General features: G+C 37.6%; 1 protein-coding gene across 1 annotated transcript; it reads left to right on the top strand.

Annotated features, from left to right (window-relative positions):
* Positions 1–10,358: 10,358 nt before the first annotated feature.
* LOC113769349 lies at positions 10,359–12,968 on the top strand. Its single transcript, XM_027313805.1, has 2 exons — positions 10,359–11,476; positions 11,570–12,968. The coding sequence occupies exons 1-2, from the start codon at positions 10,359–10,361 to the stop codon at positions 12,966–12,968; spliced, it is 2,517 nt and encodes an 838-aa protein (XP_027169606.1).
* The last annotated feature ends 2,953 nt before the right edge of the window (positions 12,969–15,921 follow it).

Here is a 15,921-nt window from a genome sequence, read left to right on the forward strand (position 1 = left end):
CTCCAACGGCAAAAAAAAAAAAGAAATTTAAATCAATTTTTCAATGATGCCTCAATTGCCAATTGCGTCGACGCTTATATTAGAAAATCACCTCAACAAATGCCACTTTTGTCATTTTTTTTTCTATGGACAATATCTAGAGAAATTCCCCAAACAAATTGTCAAAAGCATTTATTAAAATACGAAAGAGATGTGAAGTATAATATGGTAAAAAAAGAAGAAGAGCATATATGATATTGTCAAAATCAAATAACAAAATCTAGCAGTTAATATTGTTTAGGTATTACAAGATATGGAAAAAATTCAAACAAAAAAGATTAGAGGTTTAAAAATGTATAAAAGTAAATTCCACAAAGAAAAACAAGAGATAGAGCATTAGCAATCAGAACAATAGTAGCATTTAACGAAAGAAAACTGCATTAAGTAAAATACCAGCAATGTTAGAGCCATTTCAAAAGTAAGGTAAGTTATTCCTTGTTCAATTGTTTGAAGTCCCAATGAAAAGCAGTAAATGCAATAGACCATTCCCCTTACACACATGAACTCTCTCTCAAAACAAATATGGATTAGGATATACAATTCAACACAAAAAACATATTCTGCAAAGATTAAAAATAGCCTGTTGTCTGAAGTTTCCATTGTATAACGTGTAAATCTTCTTTTGCACCTTTTGCCCTGGAAAACATCAACATTGCTTTAAGGATTGTTTCACTGCTTGCTTTGCTTTACATTGATTCCACTTCAATTTAGCATACTTGGGCTCTTGATTCGCATATTTCCTCTTATAGTATGAAGCATTTATCTTGACTATATTTTTCATCACCAGATCATGCTAAACCAAATATTTACACATAATCAGTAGATGACTACAGCATGCTAAACCATATATTCAAAAACACATAATCACTATGTATGTTTACCACATGTGAAATTCAACTACAAGCATAAAATAGCTATACCAATGGATTGAGGACAAAAAGCAAAATAGTAGGCAGTTCATCCCAAATAGCAATGAATAATTCCTTTCCAAGAATATTTTGAAAGCTAATCGATTTAGCGGTTTTGGTTAGTATGCCGCTCAATTTCACCCCACACTGTCGAAGAGCAAACAAAGAAAACATGTTGGTCTGAATTCAAGATAAAACAATACTAGTAAAAACAACAAAAGTTATAGGAAATTATTACCCAAAAAAAAGTGCTCCCAATTATGATGACACATACTAGAGAACAAGTAAAAAGTTTAGAGAACAAGTAAAAAGTTTAGTTTCAACCTTAGCAACTTTGATACTTGCTAAATTATATTTGTGTTCTAACCCAGCCTTAATACTTTTCTCCTAAGTCATCAGTAAAAGTCATACATACATTGAAAACAAATTAAACTCTTGATTTTGCAAAATATATAGTGCACAAGTTTGTTATAGATATAACAAATAACTCAAAAAAGTTAATCTATGCGAACTAACCATGATTGCATCCTGAGCTCAAGTTTGCTAAAGCAGCAAAGGAGTCAATAGTGGAGTACGCCTTCCAAATGCTATAACATATTAATAAATAATAGATAAATCGATTAAATTCACAGTTTTCATATCAAAGTCCAATAAAAGAAAGCAGAGCAATAATTGCCTGGGATGGGGAATGGCCTGAGTCAGCAAGAAACGTGAGTAACTAAGCGGATGGAATCCATCCTCTCCCTAGTGGTGGTAACTAGACGAGGAGGCAAATGGAGGTTATTCTTGGACAGACGAGCTACTTCGGATATCTCGGATATCTGGATCACACCCTTGACTTGTGACAGGGTGTCGAAGCCTGTACAATAATAAGAATAAACCTAATTGCCAGTTAAAATAATCAAAATCCGATTCCAAGTACTGGAGCAGGGACTCTAGGTGTGCAATGGGTTACTTGATTCACCCTATTCCCGAAGAGTTTGCTTGATCCGATATACCCGAATGAAATGATTTTTTCACAAATAATTATGAATTTGTAGATAGGGCAAGTAGGGTCGTATCCTCAAGGATTGGGGATATTTGTCTCTTTAGAAATCCAAAATAACACAGGGGGTGTTTTTATAAAGGGTGGAAATTGAAACAATTCAACTAAGAATAAAGAGCCAACTAGAAATTAAATGACAATTCACTAAAATCAAAGTAATAATAATTAAAGGTCTAGCCAAGAAATAACTTCAGCAATGGTTCACCTAATTGATCATTGATGCATAAGTAATTCCAATTATTTATTAATAAATAGGTTATAACTGCCAAACAAGCGATGACAGTCAACCCCTCCTTACTGTGTTGGTGATTAAGGTATGCCCGTTAATCACTACTCTAATTGAGAAATAATCCTAGGTACGCCCATAAAATTTAATTTTCCAATTGCCTTACGTATTAGAGGAGCCCTATTCTAATTAAATAATGCACTATCAGGGTTATTTCAGATTAGCCCGCATATCCCCCTGACACAAACTTAATCGTGCCAGTTGTCACTATTTCAAGACAATTAAATAATTACGAATTTAAATGCCCTAATTGACAATAGATTACCAAATTAACTAATCATCCGGATCCAAGACAATCAATTAATTAAATAATCATAAGTGTTGTTGCAATCAAGGAATATACGAATACCATTAAATAAAGGAAAAGATAAAATTAAATCGATCTCACAATTTTAGGCGACCCAAAGCATCCGTTGTCTCTTGACTAGATAAAGGAAATTAGTTCATTCTTGGTGAACAAAGCCAACGCAAAATTGAAGAGAAAGCCGTGGCCATTGTCCTTGACCAAGGGAGTTCAATTTGTTCGAGCAAAAGAAAGAATAACACGTTTCCAGAGAATGACTAAATTGATTAGCACTTGTCCTGACATATGGAGGAAAGCTACTATGAAAGCAAGAAAGGAAGAGTCAAAGTTCTTCCCTTTGATCCTGACATGCGTAAGAATCAAAAGCAAAAAGAGATCCTAAGGGAAAAGTCAAAAAAACTCCAGGCTCATGCTACTCCTCTGTTTTTCATTCTAATTTCCTATCTAAGTCGCATACTGCTACTGTGCGGCGGCTCCCAATGAATCCCCCCCTCTTTTCATCCGCCGTCCTCATCAGCAATTACCAGAATGGGCACCAATTTTTCTTTGCCAACAATGCCCATTGGATAAGCTCTATGACTTGGACTCCTTTTCTGTCAAATTGGCACTTCTTATCATATTTTCGTTCTACTCCCTGAAATAAACTCAAAATACTAAAAGTGAATAGAATTTAACAATTAATCCACATCGGATCAGGTAATAGGGGAAATTAATAATAAAATAAATGATAAAATCGCACCCTATCAACTTGAAGGGATAATGACACCGGGATCACCTGTTTAGATGGTTAGAGGTGGGAGCTAAATCCCCCATTTTTTCTCTGAAGATTAAGTTAGTTCGGGGTGAGATATTAGGGAATTATGTGTAGAGAGAAGGATTCTATTACCAGAGATTTTGTCCCGTTTCTTAGTGGGATATTCTGCTATTTATAAGGGACAATTTGGAGGGAAGGACAGTGGGATCCAGCCCCCTAGACGTTTGATTGAGACAACACCTCCATTGACTTGACCACTCTGGGTGGACAGTATGTCAGAACAGTGGTCAACATGTCAGGAGTCGCATCCATAGCTCATCAGCTGTCAAATCCTGAGTCACAATCTCGGCTGGGACGCACTTCACTGTAACTTGACAACAGATGTCAAGTTTACCTCGGTTCTCAAGGGATGGACCCTAGCCGGGGTGAGGCAGGATAACCGAGGTGAATATTATGGCTAGAGTCAGGTCTAAACACTGATCCCGGTTCGGATGTTCCCGAACCGGGATGACCATATCATCACTTGATTTATGAAGATGCTTTCCTACTAAAAATAATTAATTGTATCCAAAAACAAATTAAAAAAAAACAAAGCTTGCCAATAAGAGAAAAAACTATTGCTCTAGAAAATGCTAACATTATATTAATCAAATGAATATCATATTAAGTAGTGTACATTCCATATTTCACATCTAAGTTAAAGGTAGATTTACAAAACGAATTCAATGTATCCACTACTGAAAAACTACATGAGCAGAAATTAGCTTTGACTCCATTGCTTCAGTTAAATTGTGACTGCCGATCTCCCAAAAAAATTTGAATTAACATATTTGCAATACAGTAAAATAATTATTAGGAGAATAGAGCATGTGCAGCTTTTGGTTTTAAAGGGGAACCATTAATGACTTTTGTGTGGCTCCAAATTCATAACCACAGCTGCTGCTGGAGTTTTGGTTGAGAAAGTAAACACAAGCAATGCAAATAATCACTACACACAATTGGTCTGGTCCATAACTTATGGAATACACAAAATACGATGAAGATCCATAATAGTATACTAAAATAGTTTTTTTAAGATGTTGACCTTAGTTCCTAACTTTTGATGTTTACAAAACAATGGATAATACTAATATCTCTTCAAGAAATATTTTCAGTTGTGAAGCAAATCAGATTCAAAGATCAAGTGCAATTGAAAGGGACAAAGGCTGCTGAAAGCTGTCGGACGCTTGGATCGAACGTTCGATAATCATTGTGTAACTTCGGATGCATGAAAAACTCCACCACCGGATGTCCGAAGGAAATAAGACATTCCCCCTGGATCACTGACCTCGATCGGATGCAAGCATTGGACGTCTGATAGGATCCTTCAAAGTCGACGAAACCATCGGACGTTGAATATGTCTCCACCGGACGTCCAATAGAAACAAGATGATTTCTCAAATCTCTTTGTTTGCTGTCGGACGCACAAAGAGTTTGCACCGGACGTCCGATAGAATTGAAGAAAATTTCTCAAACTTACTGTCTGCTGTCGGATGCAAAAAACAGGAGTACCGGAAGTCCGATACTCCAACGGCTAGTTAACTCTTCAACTACTTTCTATTCGTTGGAAGCATTAATGAGGCACTTTCTTGGTCCTATATAAATAGTGGTTGGTCAGATATTTCAAACAATTTTTGCACACTGAAGATACAAAAGATCTAGAGTAGTTTTAGTGAGAAAACACTCTCCAAAGAAGATTTGTAGTCTTAGTGGTTTGAGGTTCATTATAAACTTTTCATTTGTGAGTGAATATTTCATGAGTGCAGCTCTGTGAGGGTTATCCTGAGAGATAGTAAAACTTCCTAACTTGACCGAGTGGAGTTCGGGGCAAGGAGGAGGTGAACCTTCCTTTGTACACAAGAGTTATTGTAATTCATCAATTTGAAGAAGCTTGTTTGAATTAATCTACAAGCTCAAGAGGAGTTGGGTAATTAATTGGTTTGCAATTCTTTCCTTTTTATTTACTTATTGTTACATTTGTGATCTTTACATTGCTTATCTCTTCAACTTGGTTGTTTTCGATCCTTACAATTGGTATCAGAGTTTGGTCTTCTAGAGATTAAACTCAAGCAGCTTAGGAGTAAAAATGACAACCAATAATACCATTTTTTTGAAGGACATTCTGTGATTAGACCACTTATGTTTAATGGGTCAAATTATGTGAATTGGAAAGAAAGAATGATTATATTTTTGCAATCAATTGATATTGAATTGTGATTTATTATTAGTGAAGGTCCATATGATATCTCTCTTATAGATGAAAATACTCATAAATCTAGACAAAAAACTAGAAATGAACTGATTGCTGTGGATAGAGCTCATCTCACCTTAAATGCAAAAGCCATGAATGTGTTATATTGTGCTTTAAACTCAAATGAATCTATTAGAGTCAAGGGTTGCAAGTTAGCTAAAGAAATTTGGGACAAACTGAAAGAAATTCATGAAGGTAGTGAGAATGTTAGAGAACAAAAGAAATCTATCTTAGTTACCACATATGAGTCGTTTAAGATGGAACCTCATGAAAATATTGATCAAATGTATTGTAGATTCAATGATCTTATTAAAGATTTAGAGGTTCTAGAAAAGGAATATACCTTAGGAGAGAAAAACAGAAAAATCTTGAATGCTCTGTCTAATGATTGGAAAAATAAAGTGACTGCTATTGAAGAGGCAAGAGATCTGAATTCAATGCCTATTGAATCTCTTGTAAATTCTCTAATCTCTTATGAGTTGAAACTTAAGTCCAAAGTGCAAGAGGAAGAAGACACAAAGGTGAGAAAGAGTATTGCTCTAAAAGCCTCACAAGATGAAGATGATTCAACCTCCTTAGGTGAAGATGACATGGAAGGTGATGACAGTGATATTGCACTCATCACGAAAAGTTTCAAGAGAATTCTCAACAAGAGCAGATTCAAAAAAGGAGGACCTAACAATTCATTCCCAAATTAGTTCAACAACTCAAGAAACAAAGGGAAGCAAGAGTTCAATAAGAAACAAACTGACAAATGCTTCGAGTGCGGCCAACCTGGACACTATGCGAGCGAGTGTCCAATGAAGAAAAAGAAATAAGGAAAAATTGAACGAAAACCAAAGTTTAACAACTTTCAGATCACTTGGAATGACTGCAACTCAGAAGATGAAATTGAAGAGAAAGAAGAATCTGTTTCAATTCGCTTTTATGGCCATTGGAGATGATGAGATAATATTTTCTAACTCTCAATTTGAAAGTGATGATGAAACTGATGATAATTTTGAATCTTTCATTATAAAATTGCATGATAGTTTGAAAGAATCTTATGTTAGAAACAAGGAATTAAAACATAAAATTGACTTTCTTCTTCAGGACAATGCACGTTTTTTTCAAGAAAACAAAAAATTGAAAACTGAAAGTGATTTCTTAAATTCTATTACTTGAAACCAGTCCTCTCTCTAGTAAAGGAAGCTCTCTCTTGGGGTAAGAGCCAACCTCCCCTTGGTGGGGGTTTCAGCATGTTTTTCAAACTTTTTCAAAATTCACGCGATCCCGCACTTTTTTCACACATTATTCCAACCATCACCACTACCAATCCGATGCTGTATCCAAGGAAAGATTAACGCAGCTTTTATCATCGTACTCAAGGATTTTTAAGGATGTCTCTCCAGGGGGAACACAAAGTTGGCTGAGTTCTACACTTTATGAACAGAAGAAAGCAAGGTAAAACTTGATTTTTCTCTTTTCCTTGCTCCCGTTTCAGAGGTAAGGCCGGTACACATGCATTAGTTTTTTACAGTGTTTATTATTTGTCTGTGCTTTCTGGTTCTCTTGTCGTTAGTCTGGCTGGTCCCATTTACTGTGATAGCTTCGGTCTAGAAGTCCTTGTTTTTGTCCCCTGTTTTTTTTCTTTCGCTTCTTTACTTCTTAGCTACTCTTTGAGCTTTCTTTTTTCTAAATCTTAGCTGGTAGTTGAAAAGGCGTAACTTCTAAGTTCAGAGAGAGCATACCTACTAGCATCTCAGAATATATCTATGGAGGGTGACTTAACTGAATTATTACAAAGATTTTCGCTGGAAGGGAATGAGATCTCTGGAGCTAAATTGGAGTTGGAGGACCTGAGCAGTGGAGTTAAGGACTGCAAAGGAAGTCTGATAGGAAGAATCATGGGCGAGAAAATAGCTAACTTCACCGGGGTGAAGAATTTTGTTACTGCAGCATGGAGTTATCCCAAGAATCTGACAGTCATGGAATTGGGACCAAACCTGTTCCAATTCAATATCCCAAACCTGGAAGATAAAGAAAGAATAGTGACAGGGGGTCCGTGGTTAATGGATAATCAAATCTTAGTGTTGAACAGATGGTCAGAAGGGGTAGAAGAGAATTATGGTGCTTTTGTTACTGCTCCGTTATGGGTTCAAGTTTGGAACCTTCCAGTGCATTGGCTTTCCAAAGAGGTGGGCAGGAAAATAGGAGCTGTGTTTAAAGATGTAAAGGACGTTGTTATCCCTCAGGGAGGGGGAAAAGATGGTAGGCACTTGAAAGTTTTAGTGCATGTTGATCTGTCAAAACCCCTGCTCAGATGTACTTTGGTACAGGCAACAGGGTCACTCAAGTGGGTTGCCTTTAAGTATGAAAGGTGCCCGGATTTCTGTTATAAGTGTGGAATAGTAGGACATGGGGACAGGACTTGCAAGGAACGCATAACTATTCCAGAAGGGCTGCTAGAGAACCAATATGGCCCTTGGATGCGTGCTGGGATTAACAGAAGCCCTGCAAAGGAAAGAGTGGTAAGGGATGAAACGGTGAACGATAAAAGATACTGGAAGTTTCAGAATGGAGAAATGGTGGAGAGGGAGAAGAGTAGGATTCAATCTGGAGAGGTGCTTCTAAAGGCACTTAGAACCTCAGGGCTAGGAAATAGCAGTACCCAGGAGCTTACGAAAGAACAGGAGGATGAGAGGGGGGTCCTGCAAAATCGTAGTGATTCCTATATTAGTGTGGAAACTAGTGGACGGGAACATGGAAGTATAGAAGATCCCCAATCTTTGAACAAGGAGAATCTTGATTTTCCTCGTTTAGCTCAGGTGAATGTAGACGAGAATCAGTCCGTAGTTGAAATGGAGGATATGGAGGAGGACAGAGAACTTTGCACAAGGTGGCTGGCACAGGAGAATAGTTTACTAGAGATTCCAGTTCAGATGGCAGGGAGGCAGGAAGAGCCCCAAGGTATTGCTAAGATTCAAGAAGCTATTAGCAAGCAAGTCAAAAGGTCTTACAAGAAGTTGAAGTCCCTAATGAAAACAAGAAGGGCTCTGAAAGAGAGGAATGATCAGGATATTATCATTGAAGGAAGAGGGAAAAGAAAGGTTCAGCTATATGATGAGGATATGAAAGATACACATCAGCAAGAGGTATCAGGCAAACGAGCTAAGCCTCTGGAGATAGTGGGATACACAGCTATGACTGAGGTGGAGGTGGGGTCCTTCCCTAATGGGGCCCCACAAAGGAAATGAGGGCTTTGGTGTGGAATTGTCAAGGAGTGGGGAGCCCCTTGACAGTTCCCCACCTGAGGGAGGTTAACAACCTCCTCTCCCCAAATGTGATTTTCTTGTGTGAGACTAAGGACAGGAAACTAGTGGTAGACAGGATGGCTAAAGGGTTAAGATTTGATAATAGTGTTGTAGTGGAAGCAATGCACAAGGCAGGTGGTATGGCTGTGATGTGGAAAGAGGACACTAAGATCATGGAAGTCAATCAGACTGCGTTCACCATAGAGGTCAGAATAGAGGATCAAGATTTTCATTGTGACTGGTGGCTTGTAGGAATTTATGCGAGTTGTGATCCTCAGATTAGGAAGGAACAATGGAGAGTTTTGAGAAATAGAAGTAGGCTGTGGGGAGATAGATTCTTGATTGCTGGAGATTTCAACGATATTGTGTCAAATGATGAGAAATGGGGTGGAACTTTCAGGGAGGAAAGAAGCTTTAAGGATTTCAGGGACTTTATTGACCAGAATAACTTGATAGATTTAGGCTATGAAGGACATCCTTGGACTTGGAGTAACCACTGGGAGGAAGATGGAGAAATCAGACAGAGGCTAGATAGATGTCTAGCTAGCTATGAATGGGTCCAGACTTTTGATAAGACAAAATGTCAACACCTGGATACCTTTGCATCTGACCACAGCATGCTCTTCTTAGACACTGAGCCACATAAGGAAAAAAGGAAAAAGAAGTTCTATTTTGATAAACGTTGGCTTCAAAGGGAAGGGTGCCAACAGGTGGTGGAGAAAGGTTGGCAGTTGGAAGAGCCTGGTTCACGTATGTTCAGGATTACTAAGAAGATCAGAAATTGTAGGGTAGAACTGTTGAAGTGGAGGAACACCTTCCAAGCAAATTCTAGAAGTCAGATTGAGGAACTAAGGAAAAAGTTGGAAGATGTGAGAGTTTCGGATTCTGGTAACAAAAAAGAAGTTACTGCTGGGATCAAATATCAACTGAAGGAGGCATACAAAAAGGAGGAGCAATTCTGGTGTCAAAAGGCAAGGATCGAATGGCTAAGAGATGGGGATAAAAATACAAGGTACTTCCATGCTTATGTTAAAGGGAGAAGAACCAGGAACAAGATTAGAAATCTACAAAGGGATGATGGATCATGGACAGAGAATGAAGAGGAAGTTACCACAGAAATTTCTAATTACTTCAGTGAGTTGTTTACCAGTGGAGGAAGGAGAGATATGACTGAGATGCTAGAAGGTATCCCCCACTCTATAACTCAGGAAATGAACACCAATTTAACTAAATCAGTTGAGGAAGAGGAGATCAGATTAGCTCTTTTCTCCATGCAACCTGATAAAGCCCCAGGCCAAGATGGCATGACCCCTTTATTCTTCTAACGTTTTTGGAGTACTATCAAAGGAGATTTGGTTCCAGCAATTCAGTCTTTCTTTAGCTCAGGCTTCATGCTAAAATCCATAAACCATTCTGTCATTTCTCTTATCCCTAAAATCATGAATCCAACAAATGTGAAGAATTTTAGACCCATTAGCCTGTGTAGTGTCATCTACAAAACCATTTCCAAAATTTTGGCTAACAGATTGAAGCTTGTTCTGGACAAGTGCATAAGTAACACACAATCTGCTTTCATCCCAGACAGACAAATTTTAGACAATGTAATCCTAGCTCATGAGTACATGCATTACCTCAAAAACAAAAGGCAAGGAAAAGAAGGATACATGGCAATCAAGTTGGATATGGCCAAAGCATATGATAGAGTGGAGTGGCATTTCTTACAGGCAATGATGCAAAAGATGGGCTTTTGTGCACAATGGATTACATGGATAACTAGCTGTTTGAAGACTGTAACGTATTCATTCAATTGTAATGGGGAAAACAGAGGTTTTGTAGTTCCAAAAAGGGGAATAAGACAAGGAGACCCACTGTCCCCTTACTTATTTCTAATTTGCTCAGAAGGTTTCTCAAATTTGTTGAAGAAAGCTGAAGAGAGAAATGATATAAAAGGGCTGAGGATAAGTAGACAAGGACCAATTATTACTCACCTTTTTTTCGCAGACGATTCCCTCATTTTCTGCAAAGCAAACAAACAGCAGGCCAAAGAAGTCATGAAGATTCTTAAAACCTATGAGGAGGCCTCAGGTCAGTTGATCAACCTGGAGAAGTCATCTGTTTTCTTTAGTAAAAATATGGCCATGGAACAAAGGCAAGATGTGTGCAGCTCACTGGGAGGAATGACAGAGATGAAACAAGGAAAGTATCTAGGACTGCCTATGGTGATCTCTAGGACAAAAGAGCAAATCTTTGGGTTCATTAAGAAAAACATCAAGAGGAAGATGCAAGACTGGAGGAACAAGTTACTGAGCACAGCGGGCAAGGAAGTAATGCTTAAAGCAGTCTCAATGGCAATGCCAACTTATGCCATGTCTGTGTTCAAGCTGCCAAGAAAGCTATGTAAAAACATAAGTGCTCTGATGGCTAACTACTGGTGGGGGGAAGCAAATGGAAAAAACAAATTGCATTGGCTATCTTGGAAGAAAATGTCAATGAACAGGAATGCAGGAGGTTTGGGTTTTAAGGACATTGAAGCTTACAACAAAGCTTTATTGGGAAAGTAGATATGGAGAATCCTCACCAAACCAAACCTTCTCATTAGTAAAGTGCTGCGAGCTAGATACTTCCCTAAGGATTCAATACTTACTTGCAGACCTCAACAGAATGCTTCTTGGATATGGCAAGGACTGCTAGGAGCTAGAAGTTCAATCGAGAAAGGGGTGATAAGAAGAATTGGTAACGGGAGAAGTACGAGCATTTGGGGTCATAGATGGATTCCAGGTTCCAGTTCAGGTAGACCAACCTCTCTTGGACCTCAGAGTTACAACTTGAAGATGGTGCATGAGCTGATAAGTCACCATAGATGGAAGAGGAACACCATCTTTCAGCATTTCACGCCAAGCGATGCTGAGAAGATCTTGAATATTCCCTTAAGTCTGATGGGGAGGGAGGACAACTTCTATTGGCAACACAACCCAGGGGGAATCTATACTGTCAGCTCAGGCTATAAATGTATAATGAAAGAGAGTACCAATGCCAAGCAGATAGCACCAGAGGCAGCTGGCCCAAGCATCACAGGAGAAGGTCAGCAAGCTCGACAAATGTGGAACACTTTGTGGAAGCTCAACATCAAACATAAACTGAAGATCTTCATCTGGAAATGTATAACAGGGGCACTGCCAGTAAGAGCAGCAATTTTCAGGAAAACAAGATTGGGAGATCCAGTATGTAGGTTATGTGGAGAAGACCAGGAAACAGTTGAACACTTATTGCTAAACTGCCAACACACGCAGCAGGTATGGAAGGCAGCTCTAATACAATGGGACGGTGCTATTGATCAAAAAGGGGACTTCAAAAGGTGGTGGATCAGAATTTTAGAAGCAAAGAATAGGCAAGGGGGGATGGAACACATAGGCCTGACTGCCAATATCTTATGGCAGGTGTGGAAAGAAAGGAATAGTAAGGAATTTGAAAACAAGACCAGCTGCTCTCCAGCTCGGACAATTGGTAAAGCTCAAAAAGAGTGGCTGGAGCAAGAGGAAGTTATGAAAGGAAAAACTAGACTGAGCACAAGAGAAACATCTTTCAATCAGGAAGAGCAATATCAGGGGTGTAATGAAGACGGCACCATTAAGCTGGAAGTGGCTACAACAAGCCAGAATGGCCAGGCAACACTGGGGATAGGAGTCACGGCAACAAAGCACCCAAGTTTTAGGCTTGCGGAATGGGCACTCAAGGAGCGAAGTAAAGGGGACCCAGTCATAGATGAAGCAGTGGCTGTCCATCTGGTTTTGTGCAAAGCTTTAGAGCATCAGTGGAGCAGAATCACGATCTGTTCTCAAAGCCAGGACCTTATGCGACAGATAAAGCACAACAGCCCCTCTAACAGTAGGTTAGCTACCTTGATAGAGGACATACTGAGCATGCAAAAGTTATTTCGAATGTGCTTGTTTAGTTTGGCAAATGATGATAGTATTAAACGAAGTAGAGAATTAAGTTCTCATGCCTTTGGCATTTTAGTGGATGAGGAATGGAATTTCCTCAGTGCCTGATGTGCACTAGTTGTATAGTGGTTTCGAGCCGTTGCTCGTACATGTAATTTCTTTTTTCCAAATGAATGAATATCTTCTAACGTTTAGAAAAAAAGAAAGAAAGTGATTTCTTAAAAAAGAGTGAGACTGTTTTACACTTTGAATTTCATAGAAAAACAAGATTTTGTGAAATGTTCAAAAAAGAACAAGGTGATTTGAAAATAAGAATGGATAATTTAAATGAATTACTCCAACATAAAAAATAAGATTATTTTCAAGGTAATAAATCAAAGGCTCATTTTAGCACTCATGAGAAGAATTGAATTCTGGTGCAAATGAATTTGCTATTGATAAGAGAAAACAAGTAAGATTTATTAAATCTATTCATGTAAATAACGCTTTGATTATGTGTAATTTTTGTTGTCAAAAAGGTCACATGAAAAGTGATTGTTATGTGAGAAAGAACATGAGAAGAGGCATGAAATGCATGTGGATAGTTAAACATGATACTAACTCTAATAAGTAGGAGATATTGGTAAAATTGATGAGATTTTTGTTCATAATATTTTTTATAATTGTCTTTTGATATTTCTGATGTTTTGAACTGAGTTTTTCTTGATATTTTTGAATATTACTGAATTTGTATGATGTCAAAAAGGGAGAGAAAAGAATAATTCTGATCTAATGATGATTTGCTTTGTTAAACTCTCTGTGATATGTTGGTACTTCTTTTGGTATCAAGTCTCTGTGATATATTGGTATGTTGGTGATTGCTGAATTCTGGTATCATTTCTCTGTTTATGTTTGAAATATTGGATACTTTGTTATTGTTGCTGGATTACGGTATCAGATTTTTACTCTCATCTTATGATGACAAAAAGGGGAAGAAATGAATGTTATGTGTAAGGGGGAGTTATTCTGAGATTATAAGTTTGGATGCAATGAATGAGGGGGAGCTTATGCTCATATGCTCAATCTTTTTCCTTCTTCCATCCATTATTTTGTCATCATAAAAAAAGGGGAGAATGTTGACCTTGGTTCCTAACTTTTGATATTTACAAAATAATGGATAATACTAATATCTCTTCAAAAAATATTTTCAATTGTGAAGCAAATCAGATTCAAAGATCAAGTGTAATTGAAAGGGACAAAGGCTGCTGAAAGCTGTCGGACGCTTGGATCGGACGTCCGATAATTATTGCGTAACTTCGGACGCATGAATAACTCCACCACCGGACGTCCGAAGGAAATAAGACATTCCCCCTGGATCGGACGCAAGCATCGGGCGTCCGATAGGATCCTTCAAAGTCGACGAAACCATCGGACGTTGAATATGTCTCCATCGGATGTTCGATAAAAATAAGATGATTTCTCAAATCTCTTTGTTTGCTGTCGGACGCACAAAGAGTTTGCACCGGACGTCCGATAGAATTGAAGAAAATTTCTCAAACTCACTGCCTGCTGTCGGACGCAAAAAACAGGAGTACCGGACGTCCGATACTCCAACGACTAGTTAACTCTTCAGCTACTTTCTATCCGTTGGAAGCATTAATGAGGCACTTTTTTGGTCCTATATAAATAGTGGTTGGTCAGATATTTCAAACAACTTTTGCACACTGAAGATACAAAAGATTTAGAGTAGTTTTAGTGAGAAAACACTCTCCAAAAAAGATTTGTAGTCTTAGTGGTGTGAGGTTCATTGTAAACTTTTCATTTGTGAGTGAATACTTTATGAGTGTAGCTCTGTGAGGGTTGTCCTGAGGGATAGTAAAACTTCCTAACTTGACCGAGTGGAGTTCGGGGCAAGAAGGAGGTGAACCTTCCTTTGTACACAAGAGTGATTTTAATTCATCAACTTGAAGAAGCTTGTTTGAATTAATTTACAAGCTCAAGAGGAGTTGGGTAGTTAATTGGTTTGCAATTCTTTTCTTTTTATTTACTTATTGTTACATTTGTGATCTTTACATTGCTTATCTCTTCCACTTGGTTGTCTTCGATCCTTACATAAGATAAGATAAAAATATTTCTAGATTGATAAATCTTGCATGGCACGATAAATTACATCACATAAACCACAACATTAGTACTAGTATTCTGAAATTGTGGACGAGAAAATTGCTTGCTGCCTAAAATGGTCCTTAGCAACACAAAACAAAAATTACATGAATTTCTGGGTATGAATATATTAGTCAAATGTCTCATTCTTGATAATTTTTCGACAATCCACAATGACAGTAATCATACCTCGTGTGATTACACATATTGGAACTATGTGACAAAAATTATCTAATGAAAACAAATTCAAAAACCTTTCTTGGGACCAATTTAAATCATCTCTGTGTCTTACAACTTTAAAGACTTTGTTGAATACAATCATCACAAGAAGAATCTAAACACGGAGCATTTGAACACGTTCAGATTTTGAGCACCTAACTAGATTCTACAATTTCTTCTACTCCAACCAAATAAAGACTCTACATATAGACATTTTAACTGAACTTACTATGATTAATATCTTAAACAATATATCACTCTTGCAACTCTGGAAACTAGTGACCAAACTCACCACTCTTGTGACATGCGAGAGATTCACCATTAGGACCATAATCATCAAAGAAAACAAATGAAGTCAAAGTGTAAAAACCGAATTTTCGTGCAGATATATGTTTTAAAAGGTTTTTCTTATTTGCATACACAAATAAAGAAACTATCTTCAAGATCAATTCAGCAAACATATAAATGCTAGTAAGGAGAAAAAAGAAGTACGTATAATTGTAAATGGCTAATTGATGATCAAGAATCTATGAAAACTAAAAATATCATACCTGATAAGCAGAAATGGTAAAGAATATTTATTACATAAGGACATAATTATCAAAACGGTTTTAACATATCCCAAAAGAAGGCCAAGATAAGTATGTGAATAGTGCTTGCAACAACCAATGAACATGAAATTAAGAACTAAAATTAGGCA

The sequence above is a fragment of the Coffea eugenioides genome, chromosome 4, assembly GCF_003713205.1.
Source record: "Coffea eugenioides isolate CCC68of chromosome 4, Ceug_1.0, whole genome shotgun sequence".
Classification (NCBI taxonomy): domain Eukaryota; kingdom Viridiplantae; phylum Streptophyta; class Magnoliopsida; order Gentianales; family Rubiaceae; genus Coffea; species Coffea eugenioides.

Coding starts and splice junctions, on each gene's coding strand:
- LOC113769349 (XM_027313805.1), top strand. CDS start 10,359: ATGAATCCAACAAATGTGAAGAATTTTAGACCCATTAGCCTGTGTAGT. Junction 11,477..11,569: donor AACAAAGCTTTATTGGGAAA/GTAGATATGGAG, acceptor ACTTACTTGCAG/ACCTCAACAGAATGCTTCTT.